This window comes from Galeopterus variegatus, unplaced genomic scaffold (assembly GCF_000696425.1).
Source record: "Galeopterus variegatus unplaced genomic scaffold, G_variegatus-3.0.2 Scaffold5699, whole genome shotgun sequence".
Classification (NCBI taxonomy): Eukaryota; Metazoa; Chordata; class Mammalia; order Dermoptera; family Cynocephalidae; genus Galeopterus; species Galeopterus variegatus.
In genome coordinates, this window is record NW_007731810.1 from 97029 (window position 1) to 123503 (window position 26475).

Sequence of the window (26475 nt, forward strand, 5' to 3'; positions counted from 1 at the left end):
TCCAGGACTTCCTGAGCACAGGCCGAGTCTCTTGCTTTTTATGAAAAGCATAAAATAAAAGCAACCTCCACATGATAAAACCCCAGGTACTGGGGAATCTTTATTACATTGAAACTAGCCATTCTTAAATTAATAGCAAGTATAAAATCAAAACTGGCTACATTTTTTGGTGGGGCAGGAATGGGGCATAAATGAGTGGACACCTGCTTAATTCTCCATTTCCACATTCAGTACTGTGCACCTTTAACCTGCCCAACTGAAAGGCTGTGCCTTGCTCTAATACTTTTAAAAAAAAAAATACAAGCAATGGACATAAAGGATCAGATGTATATTCCTTTTTTTTTTGTCAAATTACAATTTAAACAAATTTGCAAATAAACATTGATTAAGATGCAATTTTGTCACCTCTGATTTTTCATCAGAAGTAGATTCTGTAGTTCCCTTGGGACTTAACTGGATCTACAGGCTTCTGGAAAAGGGAACATACAATCTATGCTGCTGGTTTTCTTCCAGTCTGCACTAAACTTTGGATTTACCCTCTCCACCATTTTCTGGAGAAGACGTATCTAAAAACCATATCTGCAGAGATGCCTCTTGAGGAAATTTATAAAAGCTGAAGTATTGCTAATCTAAATAAAATGTAACTATTTTATAACTGTACACAAGTCTAAACTTATCCTTTACTCAAGAATTAGCATTTGAGTCATTAGCCTAAGTGATATGAAAATTGCTTTAAAAAGAAAAACAAATATAGAGATATTATACATTCCCCACCAGCTAAATCATCTTAATCTTTGAGAGCCACCACTTCCAAAGTGCTTGCTAAGGGAGGAAGACAGAAACTTACTCCAAATGAGAGATTTGTCATGAACATAAAACTGAGTTGAATTTCTCTTTCTCTATCTAGAAAATAATGAAAAGACTCATTAAAAGATATGTACTGAAAGCCCAGATAGATAAGGAGAGTGACGAGGTGAATGAAGGTGAGTTGAACACGGGGACAAGCCAGTGCCTGAGTGCGAGCCAGGACATGGGACCTTGATGCAGAGCTGAGAGCTGGAGAGATGACGTGGGAAGAATAAGCTTCAAAGGAAAGAATAGAACAGGATCTCACCAACCCTCAATTCCATCAAGTAGTGCGAAATCAGCTATTTCTCCACAGTTGAGGACAGATGTTACTTGCTAGATAAAAAGCTACTGTTTTTATGGGGTGCTTGAAGGGAGGAGAAAGTAGTTAAGGAAAGGGAAGAGCTGCTGCCCCAACCCCTGCAACGTTAGCCACCGTTTCCCTTTAACTTTAGGAGGACTTTTGTTATCATATTGCTATAATCTCTTCATTCACCAAAGTACCTAACTGAGAAACTAGAAACCTGCTCCATTAGGAAGTTATTTCCTTGAAAAGATTCAAAATACATATGTGTTTGAAATTACGACTGATTTCATCCTACCGCAGAATCACTAGTTTCTCTGCATTACAGATTTGCAGTTGACTTCTTATCACTCTTGTTTTTAAAGGGGAACTGAAGGAAATTAAGCAGGACATCTCAAGTCTCCGCTATGAACTCCTTGAAGAAAAGTCTCAGAATACAGAAGACCTAGCAGAACTTATCAGGAAACTTGGCGAGAAATTATCCATGGAACCAAATCAAGGGGAAAGCAATAGATAATGCAAAGACATCCTTCAAAATTCATATTTATTTGTCCACTTGAAGCCATATTTTTTTCTGATTTATTTTTTTAAGTGCCAGTGTGCCCAACTTTTAAACAAGAAGAAGCTAAATGTTAACTTGGGTTATCGTATTGTCTGGAACCCTAATATCTACTATTTTTTAGTGATTGAATTTCATGGTTCAGGCTAACGTTTGTAGGTTATGATGAAAAATATGCCCAGCCGTTGGGTGCTTGTTTTATAAACTGCTTTCTTGGGTATAACTATTGTGCCTGGGAATGGGTCTCAGCTGACAGGGGTCAGATTCACGTATTCCCTATGGTTTGGTTTTTTCCTCCGAAGGGGATTTCAGGTACATTCTTGCCTTCTCAGTGGATGCCCCTGCTGGTGACTTCCAGCCCTGAAATATGGAGAAAAATAACCTATGTCCATTTAAAGAATGTTTTTTAATCTACCCTTCTTATCCCCCAAAGAATATGATTCATTCTATCTGTGCAAAATGGGCTTACGTCTATGTTAAATTTTCTGATTCATCTCTTTTACAGTATTACAGTTAAAAAAAAAAAAGTGTTCCTTTTGCTAAATCCTGGAAACATGGTTCAGCTGTGTGTGTGTATGTGTGTGTGAGTGTGTGTGCGTGTATGTGGACATGCACACACATGTAAAATGTTTGCCCTATCTCTTTTGTAGCTAATATGGGCACTCAAAATCTCTTTATAATTTTTTATTGCCACTGAAAAATTACTGTCTAAAACTTCTATTGTAGAGGTATCAAAGCCACAAACAATGTGGTTATTTGGTCCAATTAAATAGCACATTTGTGTACCATTTCTAGGGGCACTTACAGGTAAAGTTCCACATTTGGTCATTAAATGTAAAGAAAAACAAAGTGATATGGGAATTTGCAAATATTTGTCTGTTATTCTCATGTTCTCTATGTTCTACCCTCCTCCCCAATATATAAAACAGGAGTTTGCATTCCACAACCTAGAGGTTGTTGTTTGACTTCCTGATAATGTGAGACTGTATCATAAACAACTAAAAGAGGGAAATGAAGGTTCATCTGTTCACCTGAAGACTATCGACATTCAGATGATGCTGGGCATTAACTGGAAATGCTGCTTTAACTTCAATAAAGGGAGGCTTTACATGCAAATCTTTAACTTTATTTTAAAGATGAAATAGTCACAGAAAATCTGTTTAGCCCCAACTTTGGCTTAATTAAAATTAGAAAACCTTTATGTAACCAGATCAGAAAATACAGTGGAAAATTTATATTCAGTGATTTTGTATTTGTGGGCATTACTTATTGACTTAATGATACAGAAAAAGGTCCATTTTCAAATGCTTTGTGACAATATTTGAATTAGCATTTGTGAAAAATCCACCTCATATCAAATGCACTATGAGCAAATTAAAATAATCTAACATTCACAAAGTTGGTGTGTTGTGCCATGCAAAAGATTGGCCTCTGTGACAAGGATTGCTCTATGACAGTTATATTGTCTGGAACCCTAATATCTACTATTTTTTAGTGATTGAATTTCATGGTTCAGGCTAACGTTTGTAGGTTATGATGAAAAATATGCCCAGCCGTTGGGTGCTTGTTTTATAAACTGCTTTCTTGGGTATAACTATTGTGCCTGGGAATGGGTCTCAGCTGACAGGGGTCAGATTCACGTATTCCCTATGGTTTGGTTTTTTCCTCCGAAGGGGATTTCAGGTACATTCTTGCCTTCTCAGTGGATGCCCCTGCTGGTGACTTCCAGCCCTGAAATATGGAGAAAAATAACCTATGTCCATTTAAAGAATTTTTTTTTTTTCTTTTTTTGTCTTTTTTCGTGACCGGCAACGGATCGCAACCCTCAGTGTCGCGCCCGTACTGAACCGGGACCGGCAACGGGATCGCAACCCTTGGTGTTGCACCCGCACCTCGCTCAGCCAGTGAGCGGCCGGTCTAAAGACCTGGGTAATTAAGGCAAATGCATTTTTCTTTTTGTGAATCATTAGAATGATTGCTTGAATTTTCCCCCTTGCTCTGTGTTTATGACTATAGCTATAAAAGTTTCCAGAGGCACTTTTTAAAAACACTTCCACCCGGGATAAATTTGATGATTACATGTATCAAAAATCTTTCATTTTGGAATCAATTTTTGCAGAGATTTTTGTATAGTAGGGTTTTTTTTTGTTTGTTTTACATTAGTGCCATTTGATGGATAATCAGTTTATCCAGTATGAGTAGATCATAGGGATAGTGACTCATATTTTTCAAACTCTCATGAAAATAACATGTATTGAAAGCCATTTTATTCAACAGGAAAGGTGATTATATTTACTAAGGAGATCATATATTCATAATGACTATAATACTTCCTGAGTAAGTATAATGTTGCCTGGGATAATGAAGGGAAAACCAGGAGAAAGATTGGTGTCCTAGTCTTTTTGGGCTGCTATAACAAAATACCATAGACTGGGTAGCTTATAAATAGTAGAAATTTATTCCTCACTGTTCTGGAGACCGGAAAGTCCAAGATCAGGGCACCAGCAGATTTGGAATCTGGTGACGTCCTGCTTCCTGATTCACAGACAGCAGTTTCTTCCTGTGTTGTCACATGGTGGAAGGGGGAAGGCAGCTATCTGGGAACTTTTTCATTAGGGTACTAATTCCATTCATGAGGGCTCTGGTCCCATGACCTAATCACTTCCAAAAGATGGACTTTCAATACATGAATTTGGTGGGGTTGGGGGACACAAACATTCAGACCATAGCAATTGGTATGTACAGAATCTAAGAATTTTGAATCTTTTTTCTTTTTCTAATGCCCACCCTGCAAGCCACAAGGCTTTTGTCATTGTCCACCAATAAACCATAGGAACAGTGTAAAAAAGGCAGATGGTCAGGTGTGTCCTCTGGGAGATGCATATTTTTATTCTAAATCATGAGAGGAAATCTTGATCCTGACATTTAGGAAGTGGACCTTGAACTTCACTGCCCTGCATTTTTGGTACCAATTACTGTCCATGAAAATAGACTCTCATACCACTGTAAGAACAATCTCTTCAGAATAAAGAAGGTTTACTTATTATCCTGTCCCAGGCTTAGAGAATTATGGCAATACTCTGCTTTTGCCTTAACCTTTTCAGTAGTCTGTGATTCAACCCTATGACATTTACCCTTCAGTCTTCTTCAGAAAATGGACTTTTGTTGGAATAACTGGAAAAGGTCAAATTTTAGCATTTTCTTGTATTTCAAAAATGTTAACATGTTGTCATGTTGTTGCTACTGTTTGTTAACATGTAGAAGAATATATACACACATATACATATATAGGCTGCCATGATATATAATAGCCATGTAACACACACACATATATATATATATATACACACACATGTATATATGGTTAAAGACTTTTTTAAAGCATAGCTATCTATGATTCTAGAAAAAAATCATGCTTATGGATTTTTTTATTTTCTCACTTGTTGTTTTCTTTTTATTCTTCCTTTAATGAGTTCCCCTTTGTCTGGTCTCTATGTTGTCTACCTCTTCTTGTGACTCCTTTTCATCCTAGTGGTTCAGAGTAGAGTCTGGAGCCAGAATGTGTGGTCTTGAATGCCAGCTCTGACAATTACCAGCTGTTTATTATTCACCAAAGTTTCTTAACCTTTCTGGACCTCATTATCCCAATTATACAGATGAAAAACCTAATGTTATTTTCTGCACTGAGTTTTTGTGAAGACAAAGTGAGTTAATACATTTTAGGCTCAGAAAATAGTACTTGTACATAGTAAGCATTCTGCTAACGTTAGCAATTGTAGAAAAACAATGTGGCTACAAAATTCCCTTTTCCACCCTATGTTAAACTATCCCTCTTAAACCTTATAAAACCTAATGAAATTTAGTAGGAATCAGAAGGAAAGAATGACATAGGGACAGGTGACAATGCTTGCCATGGAAGTGGAAAGTTGGCTCTTATGCCACATATTTGCCGTTCTTGAAAAAGATGAATCACATTTAAACAATATTTGGGAAGATTTCAAGGTGCTGTTATTTTGCTCACTTAACATTGTATTTGTTTCATTTTATAATAGCATTATAAGGTTATTTAAGGCAGATACCATATTAGCTCCTGCTTGTAAAACTTGTATTTAAAACCTATGTTATTCGTTGCAATTCTGGGTGCTATTGGCAGTAGTAGTACTGGAAGCAGAACACGAGTAATCTATTTATAAGCAGCAGACCTGATTAACACAAGCTAGCTCCATGAAGCCTGTTTGCATTTATTCATCCCGGATAGCTATGCAACACTTGAGAAATTCCTTGACATCCTCAAAGTAGAAAATGAAGTCCGGACTAATTTGTATTAGGCTTAGTTTACCTGCTGCAGTTTATGGTTTCATCTTATTTCTTAGAGGACATACAAACCCATGTAAGAAAATGTTGACCTTGTCCAGTCGTTGATTGGGTGGTTCCTGATTTGACTTCCATCTCCCTCTTGGAAGGTAATGACTCTTGACTTGTACTTCCACACTTTTGTTTAATAAGAAAGTTATCCTTTGGCTCACGAACAAGTAAATAATAAATTAAGCATACACCAGCTTTTTCTTGTAAATAACTGATGGTTCTAGCCTATCAGGTTGCCTCAGAGCCATGATCCAACTATTTTTTACAGTCCACTAATAGGATACTATTAAGCCTTCACTTGTGTCATTAATTCATTCAACATTCAGTCTCACTAATGAGCAGGCTGTCTCAGTTTGTCACTTCTGCCTGATACTGTCCATTCTGGGACAATTATTTTTTCTAACAAATCCCCAATACAGTTAGGTCTGACCTTGGGATATGTTTAAGCTTTTCTCTTTTAACCCATTGACATCTTGCTGATAGTTTAAGAGCTCGGGGAGCCTTTATAAAGAAAATCTTGGTGTGAAGAGTAGTTAAGCCCCTCTATAGCGTCTTGAATGGCCATAAATTGGGAAAAATCAGAAGTCCTCCAATATCGTTTGTGGCTGGTAAAAGCATTTAATATGACACAGGATAAATATGGGTTTTGTCTGTTTTTTTTTTTGTTTGTTTGTTTGTTTTGTGACCGGTAAGGGGATCGCAACCCTTGGCTTGGTGTTGCCTGCACTGCGCTCAGCCAGTGAGTGCACTGGCCATCCCTATATAGGATCTGAACCCGCGCCCAGCGCCACACTCTCCCAAGTGAGCCACGGGGTCGGCCCCTGTTTTGTTTCTTAATAAACATTTTCCTCTATGCAGTCTGATCTGAGGTTGTGACACTATAATAACATAACGAATATTTCTAGCAATTCATTTATACCTAGTGTTAGAATATAATCATTAACTGTAACCTATCTGCAACTTACTGTAACCAACGAGATCATTTACATCATTCCCAACTTCCCCTTCTCTGAGCAGGCATCAGGCCTGTAACCTTCCAGTATTTTATAGTATTTAATGAGTATTGCAAAAATATCCATAAGAAATGCATTAGCAGAAAAGTAAAATAATGCAGTACTCAATGTATCCTGCCCTGTGCTTTGGAAGAGAAGTATCTAACACCACTCTCATTCCAATGACTTTTATACATCTCCATGCTTAGCAGAGCTCCTGGGACTTTATGGGTGCTCAGCAACTTGTGGTTTATTCAATTACATCTCTTAAAATTCAAACAATAACTAAGACACAGTTTCTGTCCTCAAAGAGTTCTGAATCAGACATGTGGCCTGTTAAATGCTGTGAAAGCCCCCCAAGAGGAGCATCTAGGTGTGTGCATGGGGTAGGGGAGGGGGCTATTTCAGATCAAAGAAGTTGTAAGTGACATATATTCCAGAGAAGCCTGCGCTTAGACTGAAGCATTGGTACTTCCATTTCTTGGGGACAATGGTGTCAGAAATAAATCTGTTGTTTGGCATGCTGCTTGTCCTCATACACTCTGTCTTAAATAGAGTTCCCCAGAAGGAGACCCAAATGAAGATTCATGTGCAAGTAATTTATGAAAAAAGTGCTACTGAGAAAAACTGATAAAGAGGTGGGGAAAGCAGGACTGGGAAGGAGAAAGCCAAGCAGTTGTGCAATTCAGGCAAAAACCTGCTAAGGTAACTTCAATCTGATCCTGCAGAGAAGTTCTGAAGGTATATCTCTGAACTGGACTTTCATACCCCTTGTCCAACAGTCATTGGCTAAGGGCTAGCTTAGGGGGATGTAAAGTCCCAGGCACTCTCAGCAGAGGCTCCAGTAGCTCGAGGCAGGCCTCTAGAGAGAGCAGCAGGCACAGGCATTTAGAAGCAAAAACACACAGACTTCAGGGAGAGACACACCAAAAAGGTACCTAGGAGGAATTCCAACAATATCCACTCAAAACCTAATGTACAGTGCCCAGGTCAGTGTTCTTTGTAATCACAGATTACATCAGAATTCTAAAATGCTATTTGGTTTTCCACGGAACTTTGGAAATTTGAGAAATAGTATCTGTTTTTGAGTCTGCAGAGGAGATGGATTGGCTCCTCTTGAAATCAAGGAACATCTGGGTTACTTATGGTTAAACCAGGTGATGTCTGCACCCTCCAAGGACATGGCTGTTTCTACAGGTGGCTGCTCATTTCATTAATACGATTTGAGAGTTACAGGGATATCCCAGACTCACATACCTCCTCATGAGGCAGCGTGACCCTTGAAATTGTCCACCAATTGTCATTCCTTTAAGAGGAAGTACAATAGGTTTCTTTGAAATGCAGTTTTAGTGAGGATTATACATTAACCAACTGTCAATATTAACTTGAATGAATTTGTCTGGACCACTGAAGAATGAGACCCAAAATTGGCAACTTTAGATGAGGGTAATTCCAAGAAAAGATCCAGAATATGGGGTCATATTGCTAGCCCACTTCATAGCCAAGAACACCATAACAGTATCCTTGGCCTGAGGGCAGCAGGAATGTATTAGATAGCTGCGCGGAGTGCAAGAGCCAAGGGCAGCCTAAATAAAGAGCAGCGAAGAGCACCACTGACTCAGTTTCCCTTGGGTGGTCTAGTTCACAGTACTCTTGTTCCTGTTGCCACCAAAAAAGAGCGTGCACAAACCTCGGAGTTACCAAGGAGTAACTCATATAACTAAAGGAGTTATTTCATAGTCACTTTCAGAAGTCTTGGCACATAAGGGTTGCTTGAAAAATATTTATTGAATGAATACATTTGTTGAGTAAATCCTTTGTTTGGAGCCACTATCAACTCCAATAGGGCTCACGGCCATAGCCTGGGAGGGAAAAAGTGGAAGAAGCCCCAGAGAGAAAAACCCCCATGGGAAACTATTTCAAGACTTGCTTTGCCATGGATGTCTCAGTAACCTTCTCCAGGCTCAGTCAGCATTGGGACCTAGAGAAGAACGTGGATTTCCAATGCTTGGGGGAGCTATTTTGGTCTGGTTGCCATAGGAATCTACCTACAGACGGCCAGAAAGAATGCACAAACCTGGCTTCCCTTGGGTTTTCTTTGTTTCCTTTAAGCCTGGCTGCTGGCCAAACCACATGGTGTTCTATTCAGACTGGGAGGACACACTGATACAGTTCAGGCAGGCTGGTGACAAGGCCTGGGAGGAGCCAGGTGGGAGGCAGCTGGGCCCTGCTTGTGCTGATCTCATGCCAATGTGGCTCATAGCTTCAGAGACATATCTGGAGAGAGACCCCCACATTGCTACTTACCATCTCCCACATGAAACTGGGAAAATATTGAACCTTTCTGAGGCCCACATTTCTTAGCTGTTTAAAAATGCCCATTTGGAATATTTGTTTCCTTTTTTTTCCCCTCAAGATGGCTGACTAGAGAAGTCTGGTGCTGGTCCCTTCCCCATAAAAGGAGACCAAAACATCAGACAAACAAATGTATTTGGTTGGAACCTGAGGAAACACAGTGCAGATCACCAAGAGAGGGGGGAGATTCTTGTAAGGCACAGAAGAAGGGAAGGGTACCAGAGATTGCAGAGCAGGGAATCCAGCATCAGCCCTGCTGCAGGGACCAGCCCAGAACCAGGTGCAGAGAAGGCAGGCAGGAAAAGGCCCCGGCTACTCCCACTGCCTCCACAAACACCAGCGATCCCTACTCGGAGGAGTCCCCCAGTCTTTTGGGACCCACATCTGAACTCACTCAGCACTCGCTCTTCTCCAGGCAAGCAGGCAGACCTGCTGAGCATAAAATCCGCCGGAGTGCAGCTGTTCCCCACATTCACAGTTGACCTTGCACAGGCCGTGGGGGCTGAGGCCACATGTCTCTGTGTGGCCCACGACTAGCCCAGCGGAGGCTCCACCTCCCACCAGGACCCTTCACATGCCTACCCGGGCACTGACATCCCAGTTATTTGGAGCCTGGACCCCTGCACTGAACCTAGCAAGCCTAGGTCCTTGTGTCTGGAGGCAGTGTCCGCATTCTATGCCATGCACTTGGGCGCCGGTGGGATCAGGGTGCAGACTGCATGGAGCTTGGGAAAGACAGAGTGACTGAAATCCCAATGTCTGAACTCACTCAGCACTCTATCCCCAAGGCAGGCCTCTATAGTGCTGCTGAGCTTAGCTGCACTCTTGCAGGCTCACATCTGGCTCAACGGCAATTGGGTAGCAGCTTTCCCTTCCTCCAGCACACCTCCAGAGAGCTGCTGGGTCCTGCGTCATTCACACAGGCTTGCTCCAGGCTTAACAGCTGAGCCAGGGGCCCTCTACAGTGCTCCCGAGACCATTCCTTGAGTGTATATCTGCTCCCAGGCCAACAGAAGACCAGGTGGCATCTCTGACACACCAGGGCAGGCCTCTACAGAGCTGCTGGCCTTGGCTGCACCATCATACGCTTGTATCTGCCTCAACAGCTGATCAGGTGGCTACCTTCAAAGCTGCCAAGCCCTGTGACAGCAGTGTACACCTACTCCCAAATCATCAGTTGATTGGGTAGCAGCTTTCCCTTCCTATAGCACCCCTCTAGAAAGCAACTGGGTCCTGAGGCATCCACACAGGCTTGCTCCAGGCTCAATATCTGAACCAGTGGCCCTCTATGGACCTACCAGGAACTGCTGCAACAGTGTACAACTACCCACTGACTGACAGGAGATCACCCACCCCAGCAAGAAACTTCTGAGGGCCCTACTGCCTAGGCCACAAAGGCACATACTGACAACTCTATGATTGAATACAGCTGAAGAAGTTGCATGAAGCTGCGCTACCACACCCACCTAGATCCAAGCTAAAAACACCCAACCTGACTGCCAATATAGAATACTTCTACAGGAAAGAGTTTCCCCCTTCAAAACCCACTCTTAGAATTGAAAGAAGTGACTGCACTGCCAGATGCTCAGATACCAATGCAGAGATATAAGAAACATGAAAAACAAGGAAGCTTGACTGCCCCAGAAGAAGACTACAATTCTCCAATACCAGATCCCATACAGGAAATAGATGAATTGTCTTAGGAGGAATCCCAAATGGCAATATGAAAGGATTGATGGATGAAAAAATAGACAGAAATAATAATAAAGTCAAAAAGAAATTTGAGGATATGTATGCGAAATTCAACAAAGAGATACAAGCAATTAAAAAAATCAAGCAAAAATTCTAGAACTGAAAAATTGATTCAGAGAAACAAAAAATATAGCCAAGAACATAAACAGCAGTCTAGAACAAAGCAGAAGAAATACTCTCCAAACTAGAAGACAGCTTTCTTGAATTAACATGGTTGGACCAAAAAGAAAAAAGGAATTAAAAAAAATGAAGAAAACCTGTGAAATGTTTCTGATAATCTTAAGCATACAAACATCCATATCATAGGTTTACAGGAAGGGGAAAAGAAAGGAAAAGGCATTGAAAGCCTATTTAATGAAATAATAGCTGAAAACTTCCCAAATATTGGGAGAGAGATGGTCTTACATATCAAAGAAGCTCAAAGATCCTCAAACAGATTTAACTCAAAAAGGACTGACCCAAGACACATTGCAGTCAAATTATCAAAAGACAAAGACAAAGAAAGAATTCTAAAAATAGCAAGGGAAAAGTGTCAAATCACCTATAAGGGAGTACCCAGCAGGCTAATCACAGGCTTCTCAACAGAAACTCTGTAGGCCAGGACAGAATGGGATGACATACTCAAAGTGCTAAAAGAAAAAAACTGCCAATGAAGAATACTATATCCAGCAAAGTTCTCATTCAGAAATGAAGGAGAAATAGTATCTTTCCCAGACAAATCAAAACTGTGGGAATTTACCACCACAAGATCAGCCCTTCAACAAATCCTCAAGGAAGTCCTACATCTGGAATTGAAAGAGAGATATAGGTCACCATAAATACAAAAGAAAGAATAAAAACCACTAGTAGAACAGATATGCAAATGAGTATGAGAGAGAAAATGTATGAGTCCTACATCTGGAATTGAAAGAGAGATATAGGTCACCATAAATACACAAGAAAGAATAAAAACCACTAGTAGAACAGATATGCAAATGAGTATGAGAGAGAAAATGTATTTTATCAACTACAAAAAAACACCCCAAAGCAAAGATAAACAATAAAAGGGAAAGAAAGGAACAAAAGAAATACAAACAACCATAGAGAAATTATGGCAGGAATTGACAGGAATAAGGCAATAGCTTTTGATAACAACCCTGAATATAAATGGACTAAGTTTCCCACTTAAACTATATAGACTGGCTGAGTGGATTAAAAAACTAGACTCAACTATATTCTGCCTGCAAGAAACTCACTTCACCAATAAGGATACACATAGACTAATAGTGAAGGGATGGAAAAAGATATTTCATGCAAACGGAAAACAAAAATAAGCAGGAGTGGCCATACTTATATCAAATAAAATAGACTTCAAACTAAGAACTATAAAAAGAGACAAAGATGGACAAGAAGATATAAAAATCATAAATATATACACACCCAACATTGGAGCACTCAGATATATAAAGCAACTATTATTGGATCTAATAACAGAAATAGATCCCCAAACAGTAATAGTTGGGACTTTACCACACCACTGTCAACATTCAACGATCATCTAGACAAAGAACCAGCAGAGAAATACTGAATTTAAACACCACCTCAGAGCAAATGGACTTGACAGACATATACAGAACATTTCACCCAACAATGACAGAATATATGTTCTTCTCCTCAGCATGTGGATCATTCTCCAGGGTAGACCACATGTTAGATGACAAATTAAGTCTCAACAAATTTAAAAAGACTGAAATCATGTCAAGTATATTTTCAGACCATGATGGAATAAAATTAGAAATAAACAACAAACAAAATTTCGGAAACTCTACCAATTCATGGAAATTAAACAGCATGTTCCTGAACTACCAGTGGGTCAAACACAGAATAAAGCAGGAAATCCAAAAATTCCTTGAAATGGCTTTTTGAGAGGATAAACAAAATAGACAAGCCATTGTTCAGACTAACTAAAAAAGGAAGAGAGAAGACCCAAATAACAAAAATCAGAAATGAAAAAGGAGACATTACAACTGATACCACAGAAATACAAAAAATCATTCAACTATTATATACAACTATATGCCAACAAATTCAAAAACCTGGAGGAAACGGATAAATTTCTGGATGCATACAAACAACCAAAGAACCAAGAAGAAATATAAAACCTGAACAGACCAATAACAAGCAATGAGACTGAAGTAGTAATCAGCAGTCTCCCAAAAAAGAAAAGACCAGGACCAGATGGCTTTACTGCTGAATTCTACCAAACTTTTAAAGAGGATTTAACACCAATCCTTCTCAAACTATTCCAAATCATTGAAACAGAGGCCATTCTCCCAAATTCTTTCTTTGAGGCCAGCATCACCCTGATACTGAAACCAGACAAAAACACAACAAAAAAGAAAATTACAAGCCAATATCTCTGATGAACATAGATGCAAAAATCCTCAACAAGATATTAGAAAACAGAATACAATAGCACATAAAAAAGATTATACACCACCATCAAGAGGGATTCATTCCAGGAAAGCAAGAATGGTTCAACACATGCAAATCAATAAATGTGATACACCACATCAAAAGCAAGGACAAAAAACATATGATTATCTAAATAGATGCAGAAAAAGCATTTAACAAAATCCCTTCATGATAAAGACTTTGAACAAATTAGGTATAGAAGGAAAATATCTCAACACATCAAAAGCCATATATGACAAACCCACAGGTAACATCATACTGAATGGGGAAAAACTGAAAACTTTTCCTTTAAGAATAGCAACAAGACAAGAATACTCGCTCTCACAACTCCTATTCAACATTTTTCTCTCCCCAATACTGAAGTACTAAGACTGCTTTTGCATGGCTTCCCACGGTCCTGGTCTTCTTTGAAGACAATTTTTGCACCTTCTCTCCCCCTCCCACCAGTGACCATTTACTCTGAGCATGTCTCATAGTGCTGGGTGCACCAGCCAGCCCAAAGTTTAGAGGTGACTAACTCGTATTGGAAGTATTGGCCAGAGCAATCAGGCGGGAGAAAGAAATAAAGGATATCCAAACTGGAAAAGATGAAGCCAAATTGTCACTGTTCACAGATGACGTGATCCTAAATATAGAAAAACCCATAACCTCTACCGAAAAACTCCTAGAGCTGATAAATGAATTCAGTAAAGTTGCAGGGTACAAAATCAATATACAAAAATCGGTAGTGTTCTTACACACCAAAAATGAACAAGCAGAAAAAGAAACCAACAAAACAAACCCATTTACAATAGTTACCAAAAGAATAAATTACCTAGGAATAAATTTAACCAAGAGGTGAAATATTTCTACAATGAGAACTACAAAATTCTGCTGAAAGAAATTAAAGAGGACACCAAGAGATGGAAAGACATTCCTTGTTCATGGACTAGAAGAATTAATATGGTGAAAATTTCCATATTAGCCAAAGCAATCTACAGATTCAATGCAATCCCCATAAAAATAACAGTGACATTCTTCACAGAAATAGAAAAAAGCAATCCTAAAATTCATATGAAACAACAAAAGATTCCAACTACTCAAAGCAATCCTGAGAAAAATAAAATAAAATAAAACTAGAAACATTACACTACCTGACTTCAAATTAGAAAGCTATAGTAACCAAAACAGCATGGTACTGGCATAAAAACAGACACATGGGGCCAGCCCCGTGGCTCACTCGGGAGAGTGCAGCGCTGGTAGCACCAAGGCTGAGGATTCAGATCCTATACAGGGATGGCCGGTGAGCTCACTGGCCACACCATGCCAAGGGTTGCGATCCTCTTACCGGTCATATAAAAAACAAAACAAACAAACAAAAAACTCAGACACATGGACCAGTGGAACAGAATAGAGGATCCAGAAATCAACTCAGGTACTCACAGCCAAGTGATCTTTGGCAAAGGAGCCAAGAACATCCACTGGGCAAAAGACAGCCTTTTCAGTAAATGGTGCTGGGAAAACTGGATATCCTTGTACAGAAGAGTGAAACTAGACCCATAACTCTTGCCATATACCAAAATCAACTCAAAATGGATTAAAGATTTAAATACAAGACCTGAAACTATAAAACTACTAGAAGAAAACAGAGGGGAAACACTTCAGGATGTAGGACTGGGCAAACACTTTATGAATGAAACCCCAAAAGCACAAACAACAAAAGAAAAAATAAACATTACATTTAGTTTGATTATATCAAACTAAAAAGCTTCTGTACAGCAAAGGAAACAATTAACAGTGTGAAAAGACAACCTACTGAGTGGGAGAAAATATTTACTAACCATACACCCGATTATGGATTAATACCAGAATATACTAGGAACTCAAACAACTTTACAGTAAAAAAACCACAAATAATCCAATTAAAAAATTGGAAAAGGAGCTGAATAGACACTTTCATTTTTCAAAGGAATACATACCAATGGCCAACAGGTACATGAAAAAATGCTCAACATAGTTAATCATTAGGGAAATGCAAATCAAATCTACATTGAGATATCATTTCACCCCAGCTAGACTGGCTATTATCAAAACGACTGAGAATAACAAATGCTGGTAAGGATGTGGAGAAAAGGGAACTCTTCTACACTACTGGTGGGACTGTAAATTAGTACAGCCATTATGGAAAACAGTATGGAGGTTTCTCAAGCAATGACAGAACTATCATATGATCCAACAATCCTGCCTCTGGACATATAATCAAAGGAATGGAAACCATCAGATCAACGGGATACCTGCACTCCCATGTTCACTGCAGCTCTATTTACAATATCCAAGATTTAGAACCAACCTAAATATCCATCAATGGACAACTAGATAAGGAAGATGTGTTACATATACACAATGGAATACTACTCCGCCATAAAAAAGAATGAAATTCTGCCATTTGCAGCAGCATGGATGAACTTGGAGACAATTATGTTAAGTGAAATAAGCCAGGTACAGAAAGAGGAATAGCACATGTCCTCACCCATCAGGGGAGCCAGGAAACAAAGAAAGGAAGAAAGATTGCCATAAAACACCGAACTTTCAGAAGAAGAGAGAAGATCTATAGTTACTAGAGGTGGGAAAGGGGGAGGGGGAGAAAGGATGGGGAGTAACTAGGTAAGAGACACAAAAAATAATTATGATCTGTAATGATGAACATGGTAATAATATTGATTTGATCATCACATACTGTGCACAGATACTGATAGTCAACTCTGTACCCCATAAATATTATAAATACAAATAATAAAAAATAAACGAAAATGCCCATTTGATGAGGTTGAAGTGATGGTTAAACAAGAAAAGGTACATGAAGTCCTTAGTCTTTGAGGATTTCACGACTAAGCATCTGTCAGGAAGCAGGTGGATACGACACCTTTGACACCTTCTGCCCCAGACACCCACCTCGATTTTGAGATGCTATTCTTGCCTAGAAGTGAAGACAACAGGGAAGACTTCTGCCCCCTGATGGGACTTGTATTCAGAAAGGGGAAACAGGCCATAAGCAAAACACGTAAGTAAAATACATAGTGTGTTAAAAGGCGCTATGTGCTATGAAGAAAAACAAGGAGGTAAAGGAACTGCAATTTTAAATAGAGGGTTCAGGAAAGGCCTCACGGGAAAAGATCTGAAGGGGGTAAAGGAGAAAAGCGTAGAGGTGGGAAGGACATGCTCGGCAGGGCGACCCTGAGTGCGAAGACCCCGAGGCAGGAGCCTGGCCGTGTGCTGGAGGGACGGTGTACGGGAGCGGGGTGTGCAGCGGAGTGAGGCAGAAGAGAGCGGAGGGGAAGCAAGAGGCGCCGGGTGGCAGCGGACTGCGGAGGCCGCAGGAAGGCCGCGGCTTTTACTCCGAGTGGACCGGGAAGCCACAGCAGGACTTTGAAGACAGTGAACAGCATTGTTCTCGTGCTCGCTGGCTGCGGGACCTGTTTCTCACCCTCATTTCTAGAGGCTGAGCCCTGTCTTTTCTCATCTTATGCTGCCATCACGTGAATGACACTTTGCATGATGTGGGGAGCGTTGGAAATGGCTGGGTCCGAGGCGCGTGTGGTGGGAGGTGTTCTCCACAGACCCTTGCTGGGATACGTTCACACGCTCTCTGATCCCGGCCGCCCTCCCCCATGCCTTCCGTGTTCCTGCTGGCTTCTAGCCAAAGCTCTTTCTCCCCTTTTGCCCAACCTTTTCCCCATAATTTCCTCGACCTGGGCTCTTTTGTCCCTAGCATGTCATGAAACTGGTGCTAACCTCAGGGATTTTAATTTTATTTTTAATTTTAATTTTTTTTAATTTTATTATTATTATTTTTTAAAGATGACCGGTAAGGGGATCTCAACCCTTGGCTTATTTTATTTTTAATTTTATTATTATTATTTTTTAAAGATGACCGGTAAGGGGATCTCAACCCTTGGCTTGGTGTTGTCAACACCACGCTCAGCCAGTGAGCAAACCGGCCATCCCTATATGGGATCTGAACCCGGGGCCTTGGTGTTATCCGCACCGCACTCTCCCGAGTGAGCCACGGGCCGGCCTAGGGATTTTTAAATACCTACTAGAAGCTAGTGCTGACATAGGTAGCAGGCTGCATGGTGTTTAACTAGAAACTTCCACACCTCCATCCTCCCGCCCATTTCTGTCAAGAACTGGCAATAAAATAAGCATAGTTCTTGCCTCAAGAATTATAGGCCAAGAGGAAAATTGATTTACAAATAGAAATTTTAAAATTTCTCTCTCTCTCTCTCCCCTCCCACCCCCCCCTTTTTTTCCCTCTTGGAATTGACTTGAGCCAGCGTTTCAGGGCACATCAAATGTGGTTTGCGTCTCTGAAGCAACCCAGGGGCAGGATGAGCCTTATTCCCTGAGTCCCTCTCTATCGCCACCTTGTGGCGGAGGAGGGTTGATGCATGCAGTTTCTTTGGCCGGGCTCTGAAGCCCGGAGCAGCCAGCCAGGAGCAGTGTGTGCTCCAGCTCTGGAGCAGCCTGCCAGGCAGCCTAGAGCACTGGGACACAGACTGGCTCAATGGTTTTATGAGGTCAGTGGTAGGCTCTAATAACCCTACTCAAAACCATAGCGTTTGAGATGGGGCCCTGAAGACCATCTGTAGAGCAAATGCATTTACACTTTGACTTGTACAAGGACTATACACACAAGTCATTCCATCACATTATATTCCCCAGCAATAGATGGGATGCTGCTGTAATCTTTGGGTTTTGCAAGTAAATGTGTTCACATATAACATAAAGCACATCTAAAAATAATAAAGATTTTTTAATGATAAAATATTTATTTTATCATTTTTAATTTTTACCGTTTAAAAGTTATTACTTGTAGATTTACTATCTGTATTATCTTATTGAATCTTCATGATAACCCTATAACGTAGATACTATTGTTACATCAGAGATGAGAGCATTCAAGCTCAGTGAGATCAAATAGCTTGCTCAAAGCCATACAGATAATATATGGTAGAATCAGGATTTAAATAGGGTCTGTTTGAAAATAACAGTGAAGTGGAAGGAGTGCAGGCATTGGAGTTAGATGTCTGAATTCACATGGCAGTGGTTGGTTTTGTGGATGGAAAGTGGTTTGCGCACAGTTTAAGGGTGTTACTTTGGGTCTGTTTTGGTGTTGCAAAAATGAAAGAATATATTTTCAGCTCCCATTTTAGTTCCTACTCTGACTAAAAAACAACTCACCCCACACACTATCAAGCCCATTGAGAAAACTGGTGGCTCAGAAGAGATGTGACAACCAGAGGTCTGCAGAAGCTCAGGTTGTGAAGAGAGCTCTCACTTTGCGCAGCTGTGTCCAGAGTTAGTAAGGACAAAATACTTATTTTTAGTTGGTTCCAAAGGTCCAAAAACATGAAGCTAACATACAAAGAATGGTCTGTTTTGATGAAGCTCTTACTCTGGCTGCTGATCTATTCTGAATTCTTTTCTATTCCCTCATCACTTGAGTTAAAACAAATACTAGCTCTTTAGTAAGAAGAACTTGGAGCCGGAACTCTGCAACTGATCAAAGATGTATACAAAAGGTTCTAATAAGTGTATAGCATAAGTTTCCTTTCACTCTCCTTGCAAAGTATTTAACTCAATACTTTATAGAGAAGACAAAATGATTTGTTAAGCATCATTGTGCCCCTCTCTGGTTATTTGCATATATTTGGATCCCATCTGACTATAAAAATTGCACTTCTGATACACAGAGTAAGAAAAAGTAGATGAGCAGTCCACTTACAGAAGGCTTATTTTATATGTCCCGTTTTCCTCTGGGTGTGCTTCATCTTATATCTTAACACATTTGCTTATCTATCCTCACAGCAGTCTCCCATATAAAGAAAAGAAGAGCAACAATTGTTCTTGCTTAAGACCAGGATTCTAACCCCAGCTCTTTTAATGCTGAGGCCAGTATTTTATGCATGCAAGCATGTAATGGCAAAAGAAGAGACTCTTCCCAAAAGGAAGAGTACTGAACTAATCCTCAAATTCAGGTCAAGTTGCTCCTGTCTGTCAGCAGCGAAGTTAGGCAAAGAACAAATTGTCTTTCAATTTGCCAAGCAGGAATAGAAGCGAAGAGCATCTTTACAAAAGTACAGCACTAGAGGGTGCTCTCGCCCCTCCCTGTGGATGTGGTGATAGCGCGCCCAAGATGCTCACCTACCTTGCCTACAGGAAAGGTCCAGGAGAGGTTCCAAACTTCACGACTGCAAAGCTCCTGCATCTACTTTCCACAAAACTTACGAGATCAGTAAGAAAATTTCCCTGTAAGCAAACAGCAAGCTGAGCTTTATGGATATAGGTAAATTGGTATTTTTGAAAGTGGTCCCAAAGGATTTTTTTAACTCACTAGAAATTGTTTTTAAAATTACTAAATGAGACCCAGAAGGGCAGCAAGCTGAGCTTTATGGATATAGGTAAATTGGTATTTTTGAAAGTGGTCCCCGAAGGATTTTTTTAACTCACTAGAAATTGTTTTTAAAATTACTAAATGAGACCCAGAAGGGCAAACAATAGCTCTTGCTATCTTTCTTGGAATGGATTTAATTTCCTCCTTTCAGAAGTGGGGATTAGTCTGTGAATAAACAGCTTTGTCCAGTTCTGCCAGAAGAATCACAGAGTTTAAACTGATACAGAATGATTTTTAGCCCCATCTCCCAACCACCACCAGCACCAATTCTAAATTTTCATCCAGCCACTTACAGGACATGGGAGTTAAACAGTGGACGATACAGGGACTTCCATCCACAAGGAGCACTTAATAAATAGTGGTTAATGTATGAAAGAGGGAGTGAAGTCTTTGCCTAAATACCCCCAACAGCAACAAGGTGATCTCCACATTCCTGGCTACTCATCCTGCCATGGTCTTGAGCTGCCTGCTTATGTGTATCAGAAGTGAGCACGCTGAAGATCAAGCATAGAAGATGTTTGGATTTGTCCTCTTCCTGCCAGTGCTTACCGACACAGCCTTACTCTCATGGTAGATGCTTCAAAAATACCTGATGAATTGAGTAAGTAGGATCTGGCTCAAATTAGGAGTAAGAAATGAAGCAGAGCCATGGAAAATTGAGTATGGAACAGTTTAAGGGGGAGACATCAATGATAAGATGTGCTAATGTGTATAATTGCCTCCCATCAGCAGTAGTGGCTGTCCCCTGCCTTAATTAACTAAGAAAAAGAAATAGGCCTAGAGGCCTTCCTGCAGGGATGCAATGAGAGGATGAAGGAGGCAGGGGGAAGCACAGCAGAGATGCTTTAATGGGTTTTCCACATCTAGGCTGATTGTTGAGAGAAGAAAGAACAGCTTGTACTATTCTGGGTAGCATGAGCGCTGTAATTTGTGACAGCTATAGGTCATGTATCTTATTTTTCTGTCTGACAAGGACGAGGAGCAGCTGGTGGCTGGTACAAATCTAGATTGGCTTGTTCAGGCTGTGAACTATGGAGATAGAGCCTTGGTTTTCAGTCTGAACTATAAAGGAGGTAGGATGTGTGGTTAATGTTTGCATGTCTGTGCAAACTTAACTGGAATTAGCAGATTTTTGGCTGCAGGTGGGAAAATGAAACTGAATGATCCTAAGAACTCTGTCCTTAATTTCCTTCTGAGTATGAAAAAAAGGAAGGTTTTACACTTCTTTAACCTTTCTCCACTCCCGTTGTGGCCACCTTCAAATTCAATTCAGTCTAATAAACATCATTTGAATTCTTATTCAACACCTGGCAGTGTGCTAGGCACTGAGGAAGTGAGATGAATGTGACATGCTACCTGTCCCTCCAGGACCAGTGTCATACAGAAGACGGACAAGCAATAAAATAGTGTGGTAACTGAAACAATAGGTCTATGCACAAAAGCTACAAAGATGCAGTACAGATAAGAGAGCAATTTACTCTCTTGCTGTAGAATAAGGACAATTGTAGAAAACTTCTCTATTCATGGAAATGAGAACACCGTAATCAGGAATGCAAACAGCTTTCTAGCACATAATCCTACTTCTTCTCTCCTGTAAATTGATTTTAAAAGTGTTGATGGGTGAAAAATCTCTCTCATCTACATAGATCAAGATTTCTCCCCACGTGCCCCAAACCTCCTGTGTCAAGAGATAATTGTCATCGCTGGTTCCACTGTGCACCTTGCAGTCACCCCACTTATGCCCCAGGGGTACACTCAGCCTCATTATGACCTGAGGGTCTGTGCATCCAACTCCATTTCATTTCTTTTTTTTTTTTAATCTTACAAAATTTTCCATGATTTTCATTTTATTTCCTTTGGACAAAAAGAAAAGAGGCTCCTGGACGATGTTTTCTGCTAGGGTGTTCTTGTCTGCACAGGCCAGAAGTGCCAATGTTTCCCTAAGAAAGGGCATTGTCCAAGCTGCATGTAGTTAAGACACAGGTAAATGCATATAGTTGAATTAGATACTTTAGAAAGTCAAATACACAGGTTTCCTGACATCCTCTAGTTCTTAGCATGCTCATTGATTCTGTCCTCATTTTTCCCTAACCTCTTCTTAATCACACCTGTCATTAACTCTCATTTTACAGACTGTCTTCCTGCCTGCCTGTTATTCCAGAACAAATAGGCCTCCCTGAAGACACACTTCTCCAGGAGAAAAAAATGGCAAAGGGGAAAGTCCTGATGTCCTGTCACTGTAGGAGTGGCGATGTGGTTCACTTTTGGGAACTGATGCAGAATGAGCAACATATGGATAGAAAATAAGTCTTATGTATTTGGAAAAATCTCACATTCTTAAAATAAATCTGTACCCTCATGTCCCTAGTGAAAGATAAATACATAAATATAAATAAATACTGAAATAAATCCTCAATGGTATATGAAGAAACTTTACAGACACTTTTAAAGAAATTTCCTGTAATAACTGAATACTCCACAATGCGACAGCAGTTCCCTTCACATTCTCAGAGAGTCCCCTGAGGCTTAGTCTCCTTGAGCTAGCCTTGGAGTATTTAAAAATTGAATTAGATTGAGCTTCAAGACGGCAAGAAAATCAACAACAAGAGTGCTTCTCCTGATTCCTACATCCCTAGGATTTGCTGTATCAGCCAAGCACTTAAATCTTTTCAGTTGGAATTCAGCTGTTTTCCCTGCTTGGGTCTGTCATGCAGATCCACATAAAAACAGGCCCCTAACTCCAGAGAGTTTTTGGCAAAGATGCTCTCTGTAAAGCAACCCAGGTTATGTTTAGACCGTAGAATGTACCAGGAACACTCTGAATTTATATGTACCCTAGAGGGGTTTGCTAAACATTGGATAGGGATGTGCAATAGGTTTGGATATAAACTACAACTTAGGAGGCCTTCAAACAGAAGGGCAGTCTGGGCTGATGGCTCATGGTATGTCACATAAACAGGAACAGTTTATCAAAAGCTTGGGAGTTTCAGTGCTGCCAACGGAGATATTCAGGAACATAATCCAACACCCTCCATTGCCAAATGAATTCAAACTGTGACCTGTTTTCCTCAACCACCATGAGCTTTTTTTTTTTTTTTTTTTTTTTTTCAATTGAATCTGGGGAAAAAAGGAATTGAAATAATTAACTGCACACCTCACATTTGGTTCTGGCACCTTTTAAAGTTGAAGGCAGGGACTAGAATTAAACACTCGTATGTTGTCATAGAAGCATCCAGGTCTCTAAAATTGAATTATTCCCAGTCTTGATGGCTCTGGCTGCAGGAAGCTCCATGGAGGGGCAGCAGGAATCAGTCTTTTTCCAGCGGAGACTCTGTATTAGACAGCAGGAGGCGCCCTACAACCTTCTCACCACTCAGCCTTGAATTTCACGAGTGCCAGCCCCTGAGGCATTACTTGCAGAAAGTTACCCAGCAGAAATCAGAATGAACTCCGTGAATTATGTGGTAAATAATTTTAAGAAATGTTACATACTCTACCTCCCTCTTGAAGATTCACAGTGCTGTAGTCATCTTGAAGATCCTAAGAAGTCCTGAAGTTAAGATGTTTTTATATTGTTGTATTCCTTTACATATGTATTTTTTTAACCCAACATTTTCTAAATTTACTTGACCATGAAACCATTTTTGCAGAACAGTTGTTACCATCTCAAGGAATCAATGTTCAGTGATACACATTTTTCAGGAAAGGCTTACCAAAGTAACGTGCACCTCACATGGCAAATTAACATGATGCAGAACTGTGCATGGGTGAGAAGGGATGCTGACGAATATTTGTATAAATCCTTGATATAGGAGCCTCAGAGAAAACTGAGATGAAGGCAGTCAATATTGACCAGGTGACTCCTTGCTTAAAAGTGATGACGTGTTTGGTGAAAGTGATTAATTTCAGCTCAAATGGAAAGTGGTACAGTGGGGCTCTCTTTTCTAGATATTTCCATCAAACCCTGAGGCAGCTCTTCCTGTCAAATCAAAAAAGCCCCGGGACTTCTGGTCAAGATGGCAGAATAGGCGGTCCCCAGTGTCACTCTCTCCAACAAATCAACCAATTTACAACTATAAAAAAGCAATGACAGCCACACTGGGGCCACTAGAGCTGATGGGAAGAGGAGGAGAGACCTACGGAGTGCATGAAGGTGGGAGAAGCAATGATGAGAGAAAGAAAGAACCGCTCTGACTGTTTCGATCCCTGGCCACTTCAAGGCTGGCCCTGCTGAGCACACAGAGCAGGGGTCAGTAAAAACCACAGCTGTGCCTCCTGTTGAAGTTGTTTGGAAGCAGCAGGGGAGAAGAGGGCCTTGGTGGCCCCCAGGCCAGCAAGACCACTAATAGCATTCCTGTGGACCCACACAGGAGCAAGGAGCCAGAACAACTGAAAAAAAGGAGCCACTCATAGGATGGTGAGTCATCACAAGGGACTGGAGCACAGCCTGTCCCATGGGAAGTGCTTGGAGCATGGGCCCACTGGGACAACACTGGGGCACAGCAAGGTCAGTTGATCTGCACCCCAGTTAGCACAGGTCCACTCAGTGGAGACTGGTGAGGAATATAGAATTGCATGGGGTGCAGTTTGATGAAAAGACTCAGACCCAGACCAGTTTCTACACAACCCAGGTGTACTGGATCTCACGAGATCCAGAAGTACCAATAAAGTAAACCATTAAAACCTGGGCTGCACAAAAAGCCTTCCCCAGGGAATCAGCAGCAAAGCAGCAATTCAGCTCAACCACAGAGCTCAAGTGCTGGTCCCCACAGGAAGTTCCCCCATTTTAGAAGTAAGCAAAGGACAACAAACTAGTTCCAGTGCAGAGTTTAAGTGGTAGGAACAGCAAATAATCCAACACAGAACTGAAAGAAAAAACAAAATACCCACAGATCAGAGACAAAGTTAGATATTAACTAGTAATGGTCTCACATCACCAAAGAACACCTATAACACCTAGAAGAATGGAAGTCCTCTGCGCTCCCAAGCCAGGGATGGGGGTAGGGCTGAGGGCCTCAGCCATGCCCCTGACACCTGCAACCAAGTGCCCCATGTTCTCTCGAGCCAGGGAAGTGGGGGGCTGAGGGCCTCAGCCATGCCCCCCTGACACCCACAACCAGCCCAGCGATAATCACCAAGCCACTGCAGGAAGCACCCCAGGCCCCTGAGCTGGGGCGTTGGGGAACAAGAGCTTCAGCCACACCACCCTGACATCTGCACGCAGCCCAGCCATGACCAAGCCACCACTGGGAGCCTCCTGGTTTCTCCGGCAGGAATGAGGGGGTGCCACAGTTCTCTACCCCACCCCTCCTCTTTCCTCCTTCTTCCACCCTATTTCCTTCCCCTCTCCCTTTCCCCCCAACTGCTGTGCAACAACATCACAGAATGTAATATATATATATATATATATATATATACACACTCACACATTAATAAATAAACTAAAAAAAAAACGCCCTGGGCAGGGTGGATACTAAAACCTTATCAGAAGGATTCATCTGGGGTGGGCTGTATTGGGAACAGGCTTTATGGTTCCCTAGTGGGTCACTTATAACATTATCAAATGAAAGCAAAGAGAGGGAGCAAGACAAGTTTCTGCCAAAGAGAGACCACACAGGACTGTGATCAGCAAGCTTCCTTTTGTTTTCATGATCACTAGTTGGAAACTGATTTGAAATGGGAGCCCTGAGGATAGGATTGGAGCTCTCTGGCTTCCAAAACCTAAATTGAAGCTAGCATACTTCAACCCCTGTTGCAGTCAGTGTTATAATTTATATTCTGCTCAGAGGTGAGCAGCCTTGGGCAGTAGAATTCTAAGTCTGAGAATATAGGGATAATTTGGGAAAAACAACTTATTATTTAAAGCTGTTTACCAGAGATATGGGAGAAAAAATCCAGGGGGAAAAGTTCCTGGAGAAAAGCAAGTCCTTAGGGAGTTTCTTACTCTGTCTGGATTTTTTCCTCATACATAGACTCACACCAGAAGGGTTCCCTGTGTTAATTTGGACCCTCCTTAAAGCAGATACCTAGACAAGATTTTATGTGCAAGAGATTTTTTTTGGGGGGGGGGGTCTGGGGGGGGTGCCTGCAAGGATAAAGAGGAGGGAGATTAAAAGGGTGGTCAGAGACAAGCACCTGTGAGAGAAAGAGTGGGGAAAGAAGGGCAACTGGGTGGGAGGAAGCTTGACTCACAGCAAACTGCAGCACAGTCCTAAGAAAGTTTTGGTCAGGCCAGTGGAGAGCACTTGGGCCAAAGTTACCTGTTGAAGTACTTGAAGCCAAAATTGCAAGAATGAGCCTGTAGTTGACCCCCACTTTGTTCAGTCATTGGCTGGGACAGCCACAGCAAGTAGGGCCTGTCCAGCTTTATTGTTTGGTGGGTCCGATAGAACCCAGCTGATAATGGGCAATTTTG

The 26475-nt window shown here is 41.0% G+C and overlaps 1 protein-coding gene across 1 annotated transcript in view; it reads left to right on the top strand.

The window, feature by feature from the left end:
• The window catches only part of TRPC6 (transient receptor potential cation channel, subfamily C, member 6), a 59796-nt gene extending 57861 nt beyond the window's left edge, over window positions 1-1935 (top strand). The window contains exons 12-13 of the mRNA XM_008589861.1: window positions 908-983; window positions 1516-1935. Of these exons, the coding sequence (XP_008588083.1) occupies window positions 908-983; window positions 1516-1667 (228 nt within the window). The 3' untranslated portion in view covers window positions 1668-1935. The remainder of the gene's footprint in view (window positions 1-907; window positions 984-1515) is intronic.
• The last annotated feature ends 24540 nt before the right edge of the window (window positions 1936-26475 follow it).